Here is a 15,118-nt window from a genome sequence, read left to right on the forward strand (position 1 = left end):
TGTCCAACCACCTCCTGCGATTGTTGATCCTCCTCGTTACCCCTCTCGTCATCATCTTCAGCATAGAATCATTACTCTACCGTTTGTCTCTTCTTCTTTACAGATTGCTGATTTGTTCACAAAGATGCATTCCATTAAACGTTTTCGTTTTTTTTTAGTTGACAAACTCTCGATGCTCCATGTTAATGCATCGTGAGTTTGAGGGGAGATGTTAGATAATATTATTATATATTAGTAGTAAGGGTATTTTAGACAATTCTAGACAATTCTATTCTTTTATATATATACTCATTGTAACCCTATTAACTAGTGGTTTTGGTTCATTATATGATATGAAACCCTAGAGTGGTTGTTTTCTCTTCTTCCTCTTTTCATTGTTAACATAATTCACCTCGGCAAATATACATGACCAAAGTTAAATGAAAGTCACAAAATGGAGAATATAATATTATAGGATGAAATCTAATTTCTTTTTTACATATACTATCATAAGAATTCGCTAATATTACAAAGACTAAAATAAGAATTAACCTTAACCTAAAATCATTAATTATTCAACCGTTAAAAAATTAACGACATAACACAATAGGGATTAAAACAAATTTTTTATATTTTATAGGGTATCCCCATCAACTTAACCTAAAACTTTTATTTTGAAGGGACAAAAATCAAATTTCTTATATTTTATAGTAAATAATTGCATATTTAACTAAAAAAAAATATCACAAACCAACTAGACTTATTTATGTGCTAATTTTTAAATTTAAAGAATTAACCGGTTAAGAGATAGACCTTAATTTTTTCTAATTGGAATCAACAAAGACTCTGCCTTAAAAGAATCAAAATTTGGAAGGTACCAACACAATAACAATCAACAATGATATGTTCAAATTGGAATATTTAAAATATTTGTCATACTTTTATTTCTTCATATTTTCAGCCATTTCACTATGCTTTCATCTCTAGAATGACACATTTTGTTCATCTTGTTATATGGCTCCAAAGATCATTAGATTTAGAGAAATACAAAAATTGTGTTTAGATTAAACGATCTCTACAATTGTTGTACAATTCATCCATCTTTATAGGAATTCCATACAAAAATATATATTAGGAGCTAGAGATGTGATTATAAGTACTATCATTGAAGTTTTTTTAAATATGGAACTCATTTATGTATAATCTTAATTTGAATAGGTAGAGAAATAAGGTTGGCCCATGGTCAAACAGCCAAAGTAGAGTTTTAGTTCAAACAACTATTGTTTTTTCTAAAGATAAAAAACCTCAGATGTAGCCTATTTGATTTTTTTTTTAATGTATCAATTTGGACTCCAAACCTATCTTTTAATTATTTTGATTCTCTCTTATCATTTTTTATTTATTTTGTTTCGTGAGCTTAAACTACAATTTACATTTTTTAGAGTTTGATTTGGTTTAATCCATTTTACTTTTGTATAAACATAATATATTATTTAAACTCTCTTGTCATTCAAACTTTATTTTCTTATCTTCTGTTACAGTTGTTGAATTTAATTGCTTTTTTTTTTCCTTCTAATTTCATAGCCTTTTTATACTCTATTTTATTTGAAATATATATTGGTTGATTTTTCTTGATTTATAGTCTCCTTAGTCTTAAGTTTTGATATTAATTGTTTTCATTGTTGTCTAAGATTAAAAAATGTCTCAACAAATATTAAATGATTTGGCTTTATTATAAAATTAAAAAATAAATATTAAATGGAATTGATTACAATTATTTAGTAAATTATTTTGCATATCAAAATATCAAAGATAAAATTTAAATTAAAAATATATTAGTAATTTTAACAAAATATTATTATTGTTAAATTATAAAAAACCTTGTTTTTGAAACTCGCTTTAGACCTCATTTAGTGATGAGTTCACCTAGAGAAAGACTCTTCTTCATTCAACTTCTTCAACTGTCTTTTGATGTTTCAAATCAATCTTTAACATTAGATATGTATAAGTCAAATTTTATCTAGATTCACCAACTGTGCAACCAAATTAAAAAATTGTATTGATTGTTCACGTTTTCTACAAATGCTTTGAACTTTTTTTTATTTAAGAGGGGAAGACATAACATAATTCACTGCAACATGAATTCCAAAAGGAGAATCATCCATCTTTTAAATATATTTATTCACAATTAGATCTAAAATATGTAGTCACAACAACTTATTATATGAATGTAATATCCCCAAAACCAATTAAGTTGTTCAAACACATATATTAGTCTCTTTTGCAAATTTTATGTATTCCATTATCATTGGACGAGGAACTATCAGCAATCAAACTCAAATGCCACACTTAGACACTAAATGTTCAAGCACAATTCAATCATCTTAATTAGATATAACATTTCATGTGTAGCTTGTGACTTTATACAAAATTTGTTAGACTTTTGGCGGAGATGTAGCAACGACTTAAATAATTAAGAGGAAGATGAAAATGATAATAACCGAGCTTGTGAAATTTTTTTTAAGTATATGTATCACATTAAATCTTAAGTTTGATTTGTATCACAAATATATGATTATTAGTTAATTAGATGTAAATGGAAATGTTGACGACTCTTCTATGTAATATTTTGTAAATTTTGAAGTGAGTGATAGATTTACTTAAAATATATTAATCAATGATAATTTACAAAATAAAATTACTTCAATCACTCTTGTCTACTAAAAAATAAACTAAATAATTTTTGCAACATTTTAGAACATTAATCATCCAAAGTAGTGTCTCCTTTTCTTTCTCAAAATGTCTTTATTTATATAGAAATTTGTGTCACAATATTTTATTATGGCCTAAATGAACAAATATATAAGATTAACGTTCAGAAAGTGACAAAAATAACTTATCTTCGTGATGGCTCATGCTGGTATGTACCCTGTCAACCAAATAATCCATGGAAAATATTTGGTAAACACTTCATATGAGTGTATATACTTTAAAAGAGAAAGAGTTAAAAAAGTGATGTCATAAATATGATAAATTAAAAATATGATACAAATAGAATGAGTATTTGTTTAATAATAAAAGATATACATATATTGTTGTTGATATGTCGTTGCACCAATATGACTATCCAGGGGCGGAGCTTCATAGGGACGGAGCCGCAACCACCCCAAGAAAAAAATAAATAAATTTTTTTATAGGTAAAATGACTAAACTGCCCTTATTAAAACTAAACAATTACAACAATACCTAAATCTAATTCAGTTTTCTCTTTCTTCCTCTCTCTTCCATCCAGCCTTCCTCAGTTCCTCTATCCATCTCTGATCTCTCCCTTTTGCTTACAAGTTACAGCCTTCCTCTCTCCCTCTTCCATAATCAGATTCACGAATCAATCACGACAAATGCGCAACCGCCTCTGCTCGTCTGCCAAGTCACGAATCACGGATCACTCCTCTGCTCGCTGCGGGCCTGCGGCCGCCGCTGCCTGACTGCCTCCGTGGCCGTTCGTCGCTCTCGCCTCTCTGTTCGCCGCAACCTCTCCTCATCTGTCTCCAGACCGCGTTGCTGCTTTGTTCAAAAGGTTCGAATTTCTATTTTATTATTGCTGATTTTTGTTAGTTAGTGCTGATTTTTGTTAGCATGAAATTTAAAGCTTATATTGTTAGTGTTGAGTTTGGAGCTTTGATTTGGAGTTTGGAATTTTGATTTGGAGTTTCAATTAGAAGTTAGTGCTGATTTTTCTTTAGAGTTTTTGTGTTGCACATAAGGTGTTTGATTTTATGTTAATATAAAGTGTTTGAGTATTTTTTCGCACATAGGATGTTTGATTTTATGTCCATATAAAATGTTTGAGTTTTTTATGTTTCTTAAATTGATTGATTTAGATAAGTTTGTGAGAATGAAGAAGAGTAAAAAAATTGATTCTTTTTTTTGAGTCTATTATTGATGATTTCAAGTTAATTAAAGAACGTATAACATAACTTTAAGGTATTTTTAAGTCATGTAGTTAAATTATTTGATACTTCACTTTGTGTTTATTACAACTTAATTTTTTGCTATATAATGTTATTTATATATTTAATTTATATATTATATTTTTATGTCGGCCACCCCAAGCTCTTCAATCAAGCTCTGCCACTGCATAAATGTCTTCTTACATGCAAATTTCTCAGAAATTTTACGATGCTTTCAAGCATTGTGGCTTCTCTCTCAAATCTCCACACATTGCTCGCAAACTTCATGCTCAACTTATTCTCTCCGGTTTAGACACTTCCCTTTTCTTACTCAACAATCTTCTCCACATGTACTCCAACTGTGCCTTATTACACGATGCTTTTCAAGTTTTTCAAGAGACCAATCATCGTAACATATTCACTTGGAATACAATGATACATGCTTTAGTTGATTCTGGTCGAATGAGTCAAGCAGAGAAACTGTTTGATGAAATGCCTGTCAGAGTTAGAGATTCTGTTTCTTGGACTACTATGTTATCTGGTTATGTTCAAAATGGCATTTATGCTCGTAGCGTTGAAACTTTTAGTTTAATGCTTCGCGAATCGAATGATCGAGGTGAGAATTATGACCCGTTTTCGTTTACTAGTGTAATGAAAGCTTGTGGCTCTCTTGGGTATACTCGGTTGGGTGTTCAGTTACATGCCTTGGTTGTTAAGTTAGGTTTTGGAATGCAAACTTGTATACAAAATTCGCTTGTTGGTATGTATGTTAAGTGTGGAGATATCGGTTTGGCCAAGAGTGTTTTCTTTGAAATTGAAAGACCAAGTTTGTTTTGTTGGAATAGTATGATTTATGGTTATTCACAAACGTATGGACCTTATAAAGCTTTTCAGATATTTAGCCGAATGCCTGAACGTGACGAGGTTTCTTGGAACACAATGATCTCAATTTTCTCTCAACATGGTTTTGGGGTTCAATGTCTTGCCATGTTTGTCGAGATGTGTAATCAGGGTTTTAGTCCGAATTTCATGACTTATGGCAGTGTGCTCAGTGCATGTGCCGGAATTTCTGATCTGGAATGGGGTGCCCATTTACATGCTCGGATTATTCGGACAGAACATGGCTTGGATTTGGTTTTGGGAAATGGTCTTATAGATATGTATGCCAAATGTGGATGCTTAGGATTGGCGAAGCGTGTGTTTAACAGTTTAAGGGAACACGATCACGTTTCGTGGAATAGTTTGATCGCTGGGGTGGCAAATTTTGGCCTTGATGAAGATGCTTTGATATTGTTTAACCAAATGAGACAGAGTTCTACGGTGTTGGATGAATTTATTCTTCCCACCGTTCTTGGTGTTTGTTCAGGTCAAAATTATGCTGCTACTGGGGAACTACTTCATGGATATACAATCAAAAGTGGGATGGATTCCTCTGTTCCTGTAGGGAATGCAATCATTACAATGTATGCAAAGTGTGGAGATACCGACAAAGCTAACCTTGTGTTTAGGTCAATGCCACTAAGAAATACCATATCATGGACCGCCATGATCACTGCATTCTCTCGGAGTGGAGACATTGACAAAGCTCAAGAGTATTTTGATACGATGCCTGAGCGGAACACGGTAACTTGGAACTCGATGTTAAGCACATATGTTCAAAATGGTTTCTCTGAAGAAGGTCTCAAACTGTATGTTTCCATGAGGAACTATGGAGTCCAACCGGATTGGATCACTTTCACAACTTCAATTCGGGCCTGCGCTGACTTGGCTATAGTTAAACTTGGGACGCAGGTTGTATCTCATGCTACAAAGTTTGGACTCAGTTCGAATGTTTCAGTTGCAAACAGTATCGTTACTATGTATTCAAGATGTGGACTAATCAAAGAAGCAAAGAATGCTTTCGGCTCAATAGATGCCAAAGATTTGATTTCCTGGAATGCTATGCTTGCAGCATTTGCTCAAAATGGTTTAGGTAGGAAAGTAATTGAAACTTTCGAGGATATGTTGAGGACGAAGTGTAAACCTGATCATATAAGCTATGTTTCTGTTTTATCTGGGTGCAGCCACATGGGGCTTGTCGTCGAAGGGAAACATTACTTTGATTCCATGACTCAAGTTTTCGGCATTTCTCCAACAAATGAACACTTCGCTTGTATGGTAGATCTGCTCGGACGAGCAGGGTTACTAGAACAAGCCAAGAATTTGATAGAAGGAATGCCTTTTAAACCAAATGCGATCGTTTGGGGTTCTCTGCTAGGTGCATGCCGAATCCATCGTGATCTGAGACTAGCAGAAACTGCTGCAAAGAAGTTGATGGAATTAGATGTTGAAGATTCTGGAGGCTATGTCCTTTTAGCAAATATATATGGTGAAACTGGTGAGTTAGAAAATGTTGCTGATATGAGAAAACTTATGAAAGCGAAAGGAATTCGAAAGAGTCCAGGTTGTAGTTGGATAGAGGTTGATAATAGAGTACATGTTTTCACTGTAGATGATACTGATCATCCACAGATAAAAGAAGTTTATATAAAACTTGAGGAGATGATGAAGAAGATAGAAGATACAGGAAAATATATTAGTGTAGACTCTTCTGTTCATAGGAATCAGAAATACCACAGTGAAAAGCTGGCCTTTGCTTTTGGGTTGCTTAATCTGCCACCTTGGATGCCAATACATGTAATGAAGAATCTCCGCGTATGCGATGATTGTCACTTGGTAATAAAGCTGTTTTCTTTAGTCACCTCAAGGGAACTTATAATGAGAGATGGATATAGATTTCATCATTTTAAGGATGGGGTTTGCTCTTGTAAGGACTATTGGTAATATGTGGTGTGCATTCAATCAATATCCATTGCTTTTGCAATCAAGATGTTGGGAAAAAAATTCAAGGGTTATGACTATCCAGAGGGTTCTCAAACACATGAATGGTAGCTCAGTTTTTTCAAGCTTGATTGTTCCAGCTTGATTTGGAAGTTGTAATAACATTTATCGCGGGTTACAACTGAGGTAATGTAATGAATTGTTGCTTATTGAAATGAATGAACATTATGTGTGGATTTTATGGACACATTCTTTTCATGCAGTTCAATCACATAAACAACCTTGATCTTGTTTGTCGAGCACATCAACTTGTACAAGAAGGGCTTAAGTACATGTTCCACGATAAAGAAGGCCTTGTGACTGTAAGTATCTGAATCTCTTAAAAGTTTAAGAAGACTTTGATGTTTCATTTTTTGATTAAACTGGTCTTTTGAGTTGGTTTGGTCGGTCACGTGAAAAGACCTATATAAGCTCTAGTCTAAATTAGTCCAATTAATAGAGGTAACAAGAACCAACAAGCGGTGTTTCAAGAAGCAAGCTTGAGATTAGTGGTTGGCGGGCATCTGCAATGTCCTGGGTTCAAACTTGCACACTGCACTTATTGGGAGCAGCAGTATAAGATTTTCAGTTATTGAGATAGTTGGGGGAGCATTGTAGGGAAGAATCAAGCCACTACAGCTTCTGACTTGCCGAGTATTTTGGAGAAGCCGGAGTTGTGGCCGCTATCCCTCAATCTTATCCCATAATAGTATCCAAGGGTCAATACACCCTTGCTCAATTTACAGACCAAATCATTTGAGATAAGCTTTTTCCCATTATTTAATCCATTTAGCTGACTCCACCTTGTGGGATAACTTGCATTGTAGCTGTTGTTGCCTTTAATTTTATGAAATTATTAATTTCATTTGAAAATATTGAAGTAGAAAAGTAATTCTTTTGAAATTTGCAGGTATGGTCTGCACCTAATTACTGTTACCGTTGTGGAAATGTAGCTTCTATTCTTAGTTTCAATGAAAATATGGTGAGTAACCCAAAGCTTTTTTATTCATTTTAAGTATATTTTCAGGACCATCTTGATTGTTGCATCATTTGTTCTCATGATGTATGTGGTGCCTTTGATTTTCTCATATCACATATGAGAAGAACTTTTTCATTCATGCCGCCTTTCTTTATAGCATCCAATAGTATTTCTTTCTTGTATGGCCTTAAACATTAAAAACATCAAGAGACAGAGGAGAATACATGTCTCTTGACTCCTATAGTTGTTGGAAGTAAGATGCCTTTATTCATAAAATTTGGATGGAGGTTCTATTCAGCAAAAAATGACTTCTTGGGGATAGTTGGTGAGTCCAATACCGTTGGAACTAGGAACACAGATGTATGTATAATATTTCAGTCACATATAGGGTGTCACAGGAAGTACTTTTGAATGACTGTTACCAATACTTATCAAGTACTGGCGACATCAGCAATTTGGATGCTTACCATTATTTCTTCTTGATTCAAAATGATTGCTTTAATGTTAAGAGGATTTTCTCTTGTAATTGAATGGTGAAAGAAAGATCATTAGGGAAGAAAAAAAGAGGGGAATATGGTAACTATGTTTTTCCTTCAAGCTGCTCCTTGCTTACATCAGTCTAAAATATGAATATAGTCATGACGTGGAGGCTGGACAGTGTTTCTCTAACAGGATTCACACTTCTCCTGATTCAGATTGTAGTTTGTTGTGGCTATTTTTAACTTGCATGGCCTTGGGGTTGTGCTTGCACATGGGTTTTTGTGTGGATGGATTAAATAGGAAAGTTAAACATGGCTTTAATCTTTGAACAAACTGAAATCCTAAAACTATTTACGAAGAAACCATATTAAATATCAATAAGTTTACATAGGAAGTTACACATTTTCATGTAGATGTTGAAATTTATGCGATTAGATGGAAAAGGAAAGAAATGAGATGTAGAGGGAATGCATGAACATATATATTTCATACACTAATGAGGCTATGATTAATTGTGAGCCTATGATTGAAGGAGTTAGAGGAGTTAACTAGTGAAGGATAAATACTTACATACTAATATACTAACATTTGTCAATCGAAACCAAATTGTGATATAAATTATAATACATATAAAACATACTATTTTTTATGCTAACTATGACTTTACAGACCTAGTGTATTTGATTTTCCAAACAAAATGAAGGATTGGACTGCATGAGGTGAAAATCATTTCTTTTAGATTAAAAATCATAAAATAGTTGTAACATATGGAACTACGTTTTTTTCCTCACATAAACATGATTCAAAGTAAAAAAGTATCCAATTTTTTCTACTTTTTAATAACTCTTTCCTGATCCTACTCTTTGTTAACCCTTCTTCCTTGTCCTTTCTTCCTCCTTTTCTCCCTGAAACTTCTTCTGTGCATCAATGACCAAAGAGTTGACAGAATGAAAAACTTTTACTGTAACTCCGCTACTTGTACTGAAATGTTTTGCATGTACTGTATCTCAATGTGCATCAAACAGTCCTTAACTCTTTATTTTGGTTGCACTACAAAACACAAACTAAAAACTTTTGTATTTATCAGTGTATTCCCTCAGGCTGAAGTAAGTCGCGCTTATTATTATATATAAACAACTTAACATAAGAAGCATCAAACTTAACAGGAAAATTGGTGAATTAACAAGCTCCACAAATTGTAACTTCATTAAGTTTCACAGATGTGTAGAAACACTGCATGAAAATGGTTAAAATGGCTCACAGATGAAGGATAGGTTGGCTTGAATGATATAGGGCCGACTGCCAAGGAAAGAGAACTGAAAGAACAAACAGCTAGACTAGGAAGTGACTTTGGGAAATTGATCTTGTGGAAAAGAGATTTCAACCAAATACCACTATTGAATGTCAAATCATTATTTTCCTTCCATATAATCTATAAGCATGCTCAGATATGAACTAGAGGCCAAAAAATGTTGAAAAAGGTCTTTAGGACACTAGAAACTATAGTAGGGCAGAAATGGCTCGCTCAGACTGGAAAGTTGCACGATTTGCCACTGGCGTTGCATGGGAAGGTTTTCAGCTATGAGCTTCTGGTTTCTCAGTGATCAAAACTTCCTAATTCTGATGACAGGATCTATTTCACAAGATAATAGTCTGAGATAAGTGGAACAGATATGGTTGTTTTAGTAGGATTTTGGGCAATTGAATGGTACAACACCAACAAGGTTAGTCAACAGAGAGCTTGGAAAGGCTGGTCAAGATAGGGTTGCAGCCTTCTCAAAGCATTGACAGAAATGGGGTATTGTGAGTCTGTGACAATGTTTGAGGCAGCCGGTAGGATAGACCAAAGTTCAATAAGGAATTCATCTGACCTAAAAACATAATGAAAATAGTGGGCAGCTAATGTAGTCCAGATTTTGGAGATTTTGCTGCAGAAATTGAGCCAGAGGTCACATCCCCAATGTGTTAATAATTGAAAGATATATGGAGGGAGTATGAACATATATTTTTCTTGTGAGACTGAATAATTGTGATGCCATACACCGACCTGTGATTCATTTAATACACAAATTTATGACTATGAAAAGACATTCCCTTTATTTTGGTTTGCACAATAAGTAGTGCTTTACTGTTACATTATTTTAATTTGGTTTGCATTTTTGGTATCAAACTCTATAAATACTTCCAAGTTGCAGTTTTAACCTATAGCTACCTTTGTCAAGTCGCACAACTGCTGTTTGAATTTGGCTGTATGTTGGTCCAAGTCAATAATTAAATGAAGCCACTTTATAAAATAGGAAGGGGTCAGAAAATACACTTCCTTAGTTACAGAAGCATGTATTTTTGAACTCATTTGCAAGTTTTGGTGTTAGTGATAGTTAAGCCTACGGCTGCTACAAGCCATGAAGGTCACAATTATCTGGATTTGTCAATTGAATTTTGTCTTTAAATCCAGCATACCCACTATTTATTTGATATGATCTTAAGGTGGTAAATCACATAATTCACTGACAGGCCTAATGAAAATGACTGCATTGTAACATATGCATGTTTGAGTGTTGCAACATTTATTGGTGTTAGTCATGTATCGAAGGTTTTAATGAATTTATTGTAAAATTAATGTTTCACTTGCCAATTTGCTAAATCGCTCCCATTCCTTCAACTTTCGAAGTTCAAACCTGTGTTTCCACTTGTTGAAACGAAGTAGATGAAAATAAATTGGGTTAGTTGTATCTGTAGTTTGTTAAATAGGTGATTTTGGTCTCCAAAAGTTTTGATAATTGATGACTTACTGGTATGAAAAAGCCAAGAATGGGGATGGAAAGAGAATATGACTGGCACTAGTTGGTTTGAGGATGGAGATCAGGATGAATGTATGGCGATTGTAGATCAGTGGTGCTAAACTACATCTGGAATAAAGGGAAGGGGTCACACTCACACCAGGTCTAGGACAAAGGTCAGTATGGGCATATTCTATTTGGGACATAAGTGACATTAGATCACATTTAGGACAAAGGTGTTGAAGAAATCACTGGCATTAGAGGCATTATAGATGCAGCTTGGAAGGTGAATGCTGGCTGGCTTAATGGTGGATACTAACATCCAGAATTAAGCAAAATTTGTTGGAAGGGGGTGGGGTCGATATGCAGAGAGGACAATGAGGTGAGATGCCAGTGGTTGGTGGCTATACACGCCCTTACTCAATGTTAAATAGAAAGACATCTTTACAGGCTTTAGTGTTGTGTTGACACTAGTGGCATTGTATCTTGGATGACCAAAGGTTGCCAAAGATGATGGTTTGGTTTCCCATTTTTTAAGTCTTAGACAATAGAAGATCTAAACAAACAATGGTGCCGAGGAAAGATAAAAGGAAATACACATGAGTGCACTTGGAAGGTTGTCGTTGGTTTGTTCATTTGCTGGAAAGCTTCTTAAATAGTTGTTGCATGATTGTCGATGGTAAAATAGTTGTGAAATAGCACATTTGGGAGCGTAAAGCAAGGACGAGGATGGGGGCAGTGATGTCAAAAAAGCCGCTGACATGAACCAGGAAGTGAGGGTTTCAAAAGGAAAACAAGAGAGATGGTTAATCTGAATGAAGATAATAATCATGGAATTGATGTTGATCTCTTAATTTCAGGGAACTCACAAAGGATGGTACCAATTTGATATTATATTTTATGAATTATATTGCTAATTTTCATCAATTATATTATATATTTACAACTACGACAAATAGATAAAATTATACAATTAAAAAAATAGTTAACTTTAGTGATTATCATGTTCTAAAAGTTCCCAAATATGCTCCACAAAGTATGTTATATATATTTTTTGTAGAAGCCTCTTTCCTCAATAGGTACTCTCTTTGTTCACTCGCCATTGGGGGTAGCTTACACGTTTTACTCCTTAATAGGTAAAGCATTCCCCATTTGGGATGCTCTAAGAGATCAGCTAAAATACACTAAAATGTTCTAAGGTTCAATATAGATTTGTGAGATATTTCCACAATTTGGAAGAAAGTGACAAGACAAACGCTTGGCAGGTTTCTGGTCCGGTGATTTTTTTGCAATCTAATGAATATATTTTATAGATCGAGTCCATATGGTCTTTTATAGTTACAAAAACAATGAAGTCATTTCATGCTAAGGTTGGGTCATCTACATGAATTAGATAATGCCATAATGTCCTGTCGTATGTAATAATCTGTAGTTATGGAGGTTATTTTAATGAAGCCAGAAAGTTATATTGTCTAATACTATTTTATACCTGTAGGAATTGATTATATTATATAATTTACTAAATTTTGCATAAGATGGATGCACCAGAAGTTCTTGTTATGTATTATTTATTGTACATTTTATTATTTGGGTCAATGAGGTGCAAGGGGGACAAATGGAAATATTTTATACATGGATTACTCTGGTAGGAGGATAAGATTTGTTGAAAACTGTATAATAAGGTTTGAATTTGAATTTTGAATTTTAAACAGCCATGCTGGTCAGTTTGAAAATGGTTTAAGATTGTGTTTTTAAGTTCAACTGCCACCTGTGGGTTAATGAACTAATCACATAATTCACTGACAGGCCTAATGAAAATGACTGCATTGTAACATATGCATGATTGAGTGTTGCAACATTTATTGGTGGTGTGATGGAAGTACTCATAAATAATATACACGATATTTTATACATGGATGTTGATGGGTTTGATTGTGGTTACACGTTCCCATGGTTTTCACTAACAATCAGATGAGAGGGCCAATGCTAGGTGTTCCATATTTCTTATAACTTGGCGAAGGTTTTAATGAATTTATTGTAAAATTATGCAGATTGGATGGTGTTAGTCATGTATCGTGGAGATTCAAATGCATTGATTTTTCTTAGGTGAATCCTATTTTTGTTATAATATTTGTGTACTTCCACCAAATATTGAACATTCAAGTTTCGCAATCCTTTGTATAATGTTCAAAACAATATTGATATTATGTAAGTGGCACTTTTCACCTACACTTTTTGTAACCAAGGAAACCTAATCTCAACTTGGGAGCATTCTTTCTTTTCAATGTTACAAGTGGATTTTCATATACTAAATTAATGGATAAAGCGTAGATACATCACCATACATTCTATTGGTACTGTTCCCCAACAAAAAGATGGCACATCTCCTCGTCAATCGATTAATATGAACAACGCCTCTTTTCAACCAGTCACTTCTGATGACTGCTCGCCATGATATTTTACCCTTAGTGGCATTGACCTAAACACATGGTTAGCTTTGTCGGTATCTCCACACTTTGCATACATTGTAATGATTTAATTCCCTACAGGAACAGAGGAATCCATCCCACTTTTGATTGTATATCCATGAAGTAGTTCCCTAGTAGCAACATAATTTTGACCTGAACAAACACCAAGAACGGTGGGAAGAATAAATTCATCCAACACCGCAGAACTCTATCTCATTTAGTTAAACAATATCGAAGCATCTTCATCAAGGCCAAAATTTGCCACCCCAGCAATCAAACTATTCCACGAAACGTGATAGTGTTCCCTTAAACTGTTAAACACACGCTTCGCCAATCCTAAGCATCCACATTTGGCATACATATCTATAAGACCATTTCCCAAAACCAAATCCAAGCCATGTTCTGTCCGAATAATCCGAGCATGTAAATGGGCTCCCCATTCCATATCAGAAATTTCGGCACATGCACTGAGCCCACTGCCATAAGTCATGAAATTCGGACTAAAACCCTGATTACACATCTGTACAAACATGGCAAGACATTAAACCACAAAACCATGTTGAGAGAAAATTGAGATCATCGTGTTCCAAGAAACCTCGTCACGTTCAGGTATTCAGCTATATATCTGAAAAGCTTTATAAGGTCCATACGTTTGTGAATAACCATAAATCATATTATTCCAACAAAACAAACTTGGTCTTTCAATTTCAAAGAAAACACTCTTGGCCAAACCGATATCTCCACACTTAACATACATACCAACAAGCGAAATCTGTATACAAGTTTGCATTCCAAAACCTAACTTAACAACCAAGGCATGTAACTGAACACCCAACCGAGTATACCCAAGAGAGCCACAAGCTTTCATTACACTAGTAAACGAAAACGGGTCATAATTCTCACCTCGATCATTCGATTCGCGAAGCATTAAACTAAAAGTTTGAACGCTACGAGCATAAATGCCATTTTGAACATAACCAGATATCATACTAGTCCAAGAAACAGAATCTCTAACTCTGACAGGCATTTCATCAAACAGTTTCTCTGCTTGACTCATTCGACCAGAATCAACTAAAGCATGTATCATTGTGTTCCAAGTGAATATGTTACGATGATTGGTCTCATGAAAAACTTGAAAAGCATTGCGTAATAAGGCACAATTGGAGTACATGTGGAGAAGATTGTTGAGTAAGAAAAAGGAAGTGTCTAAACCGGAGAGAATAAAGTTGAACATGAAGTTTGCGAGCAATGTGTGGGGATTTGAGAGAGAATCCACAATGCTTGAAAGCATCGTAAAATTTATGAGAAATTTGCATGTAAGAAGACATTTATCATTTATGTATAATGCTTTATGAGATTTTTGCATGTCACAACACATTTCTTAAATATTTGCATGTAAGAAAACATTTATGTAAAATTTCAAAGCCAAATTGTAGTAAGGGCTGGGAATAGTCTCGGCCAGCAAAAACTAGACACGTGCCTTTGTCAAAAAAAAATTCAAGGCGTGTCATCTTTGAATTTGCTATGATTTGTTAGTCTTATTAAAATTCTATTTTATTTTAAATTTTTTGGACAAATAAATTAATATTAAATTATATTTTAATACTTAATCTGATATTTAAA

At 34.1% G+C, this 15,118-nt stretch overlaps 2 protein-coding genes across 7 annotated transcripts; one reads left to right on the forward strand and one right to left on the reverse strand.

Moving 5' to 3' along the window:
• The first annotated feature begins 3,415 nt into the window (after positions 1-3,415).
• On the forward strand, positions 3,416-13,312 carry LOC101500993 (pentatricopeptide repeat-containing protein At2g13600-like). Of its 6 annotated transcripts, none has more exons than XM_012717548.3 (5): positions 3,416-3,556; positions 4,093-6,935; positions 7,013-7,111; positions 7,699-7,770; positions 12,834-13,312. In XM_012717548.3, exon 2 carries the CDS (start codon positions 4,122-4,124, stop codon positions 6,750-6,752), a length of 2,631 nt encoding a protein of 876 aa, XP_012573002.1. In that variant the 5' UTR covers positions 3,416-3,556; positions 4,093-4,121; the 3' UTR covers positions 6,753-6,935; positions 7,013-7,111; positions 7,699-7,770; positions 12,834-13,312. The 6 variants fall into 6 exon arrangements, with proteins under 6 accessions (XP_012573002.1, XP_004506736.1, XP_012573004.1 ...); XM_004506679.4 differs by having other exon boundaries at positions 13,079-13,312; XM_012717550.3 differs by lacking the exon at positions 12,834-13,312 and adding an exon at positions 12,164-12,623.
• A 796-nt stretch (positions 13,313-14,108) lies between these two features.
• Positions 14,109-14,786, reverse strand: LOC101511367 (putative pentatricopeptide repeat-containing protein At1g68930). The gene has a single exon (XM_073369488.1). The coding sequence runs from the start codon at positions 14,784-14,786 to the stop codon at positions 14,109-14,111; it is 678 nt and encodes a 225-aa protein (XP_073225589.1).
• Between the last annotated feature and the right edge of the window lie 332 nt (positions 14,787-15,118).

Source organism: Cicer arietinum, chromosome 6 (genome assembly GCF_000331145.2).
Source record: "Cicer arietinum cultivar CDC Frontier isolate Library 1 chromosome 6, Cicar.CDCFrontier_v2.0, whole genome shotgun sequence".
In the NCBI taxonomy this organism is placed as follows: Eukaryota; Viridiplantae; Streptophyta; class Magnoliopsida; order Fabales; family Fabaceae; genus Cicer; species Cicer arietinum.

Bases quoted from the DNA above. Each gene is read 5' to 3' on its own strand.
- LOC101500993 (XM_012717548.3), top strand. From the start codon at position 4,122: ATGTCTTCTTACATGCAAATTTCTCAGAAATTTTACGATGCTTTCAAG.
- LOC101511367 (XM_073369488.1), bottom strand. From the start codon at position 14,786: ATGCTTTCAAGCATTGTGGATTCTCTCTCAAATCCCCACACATTGCTC.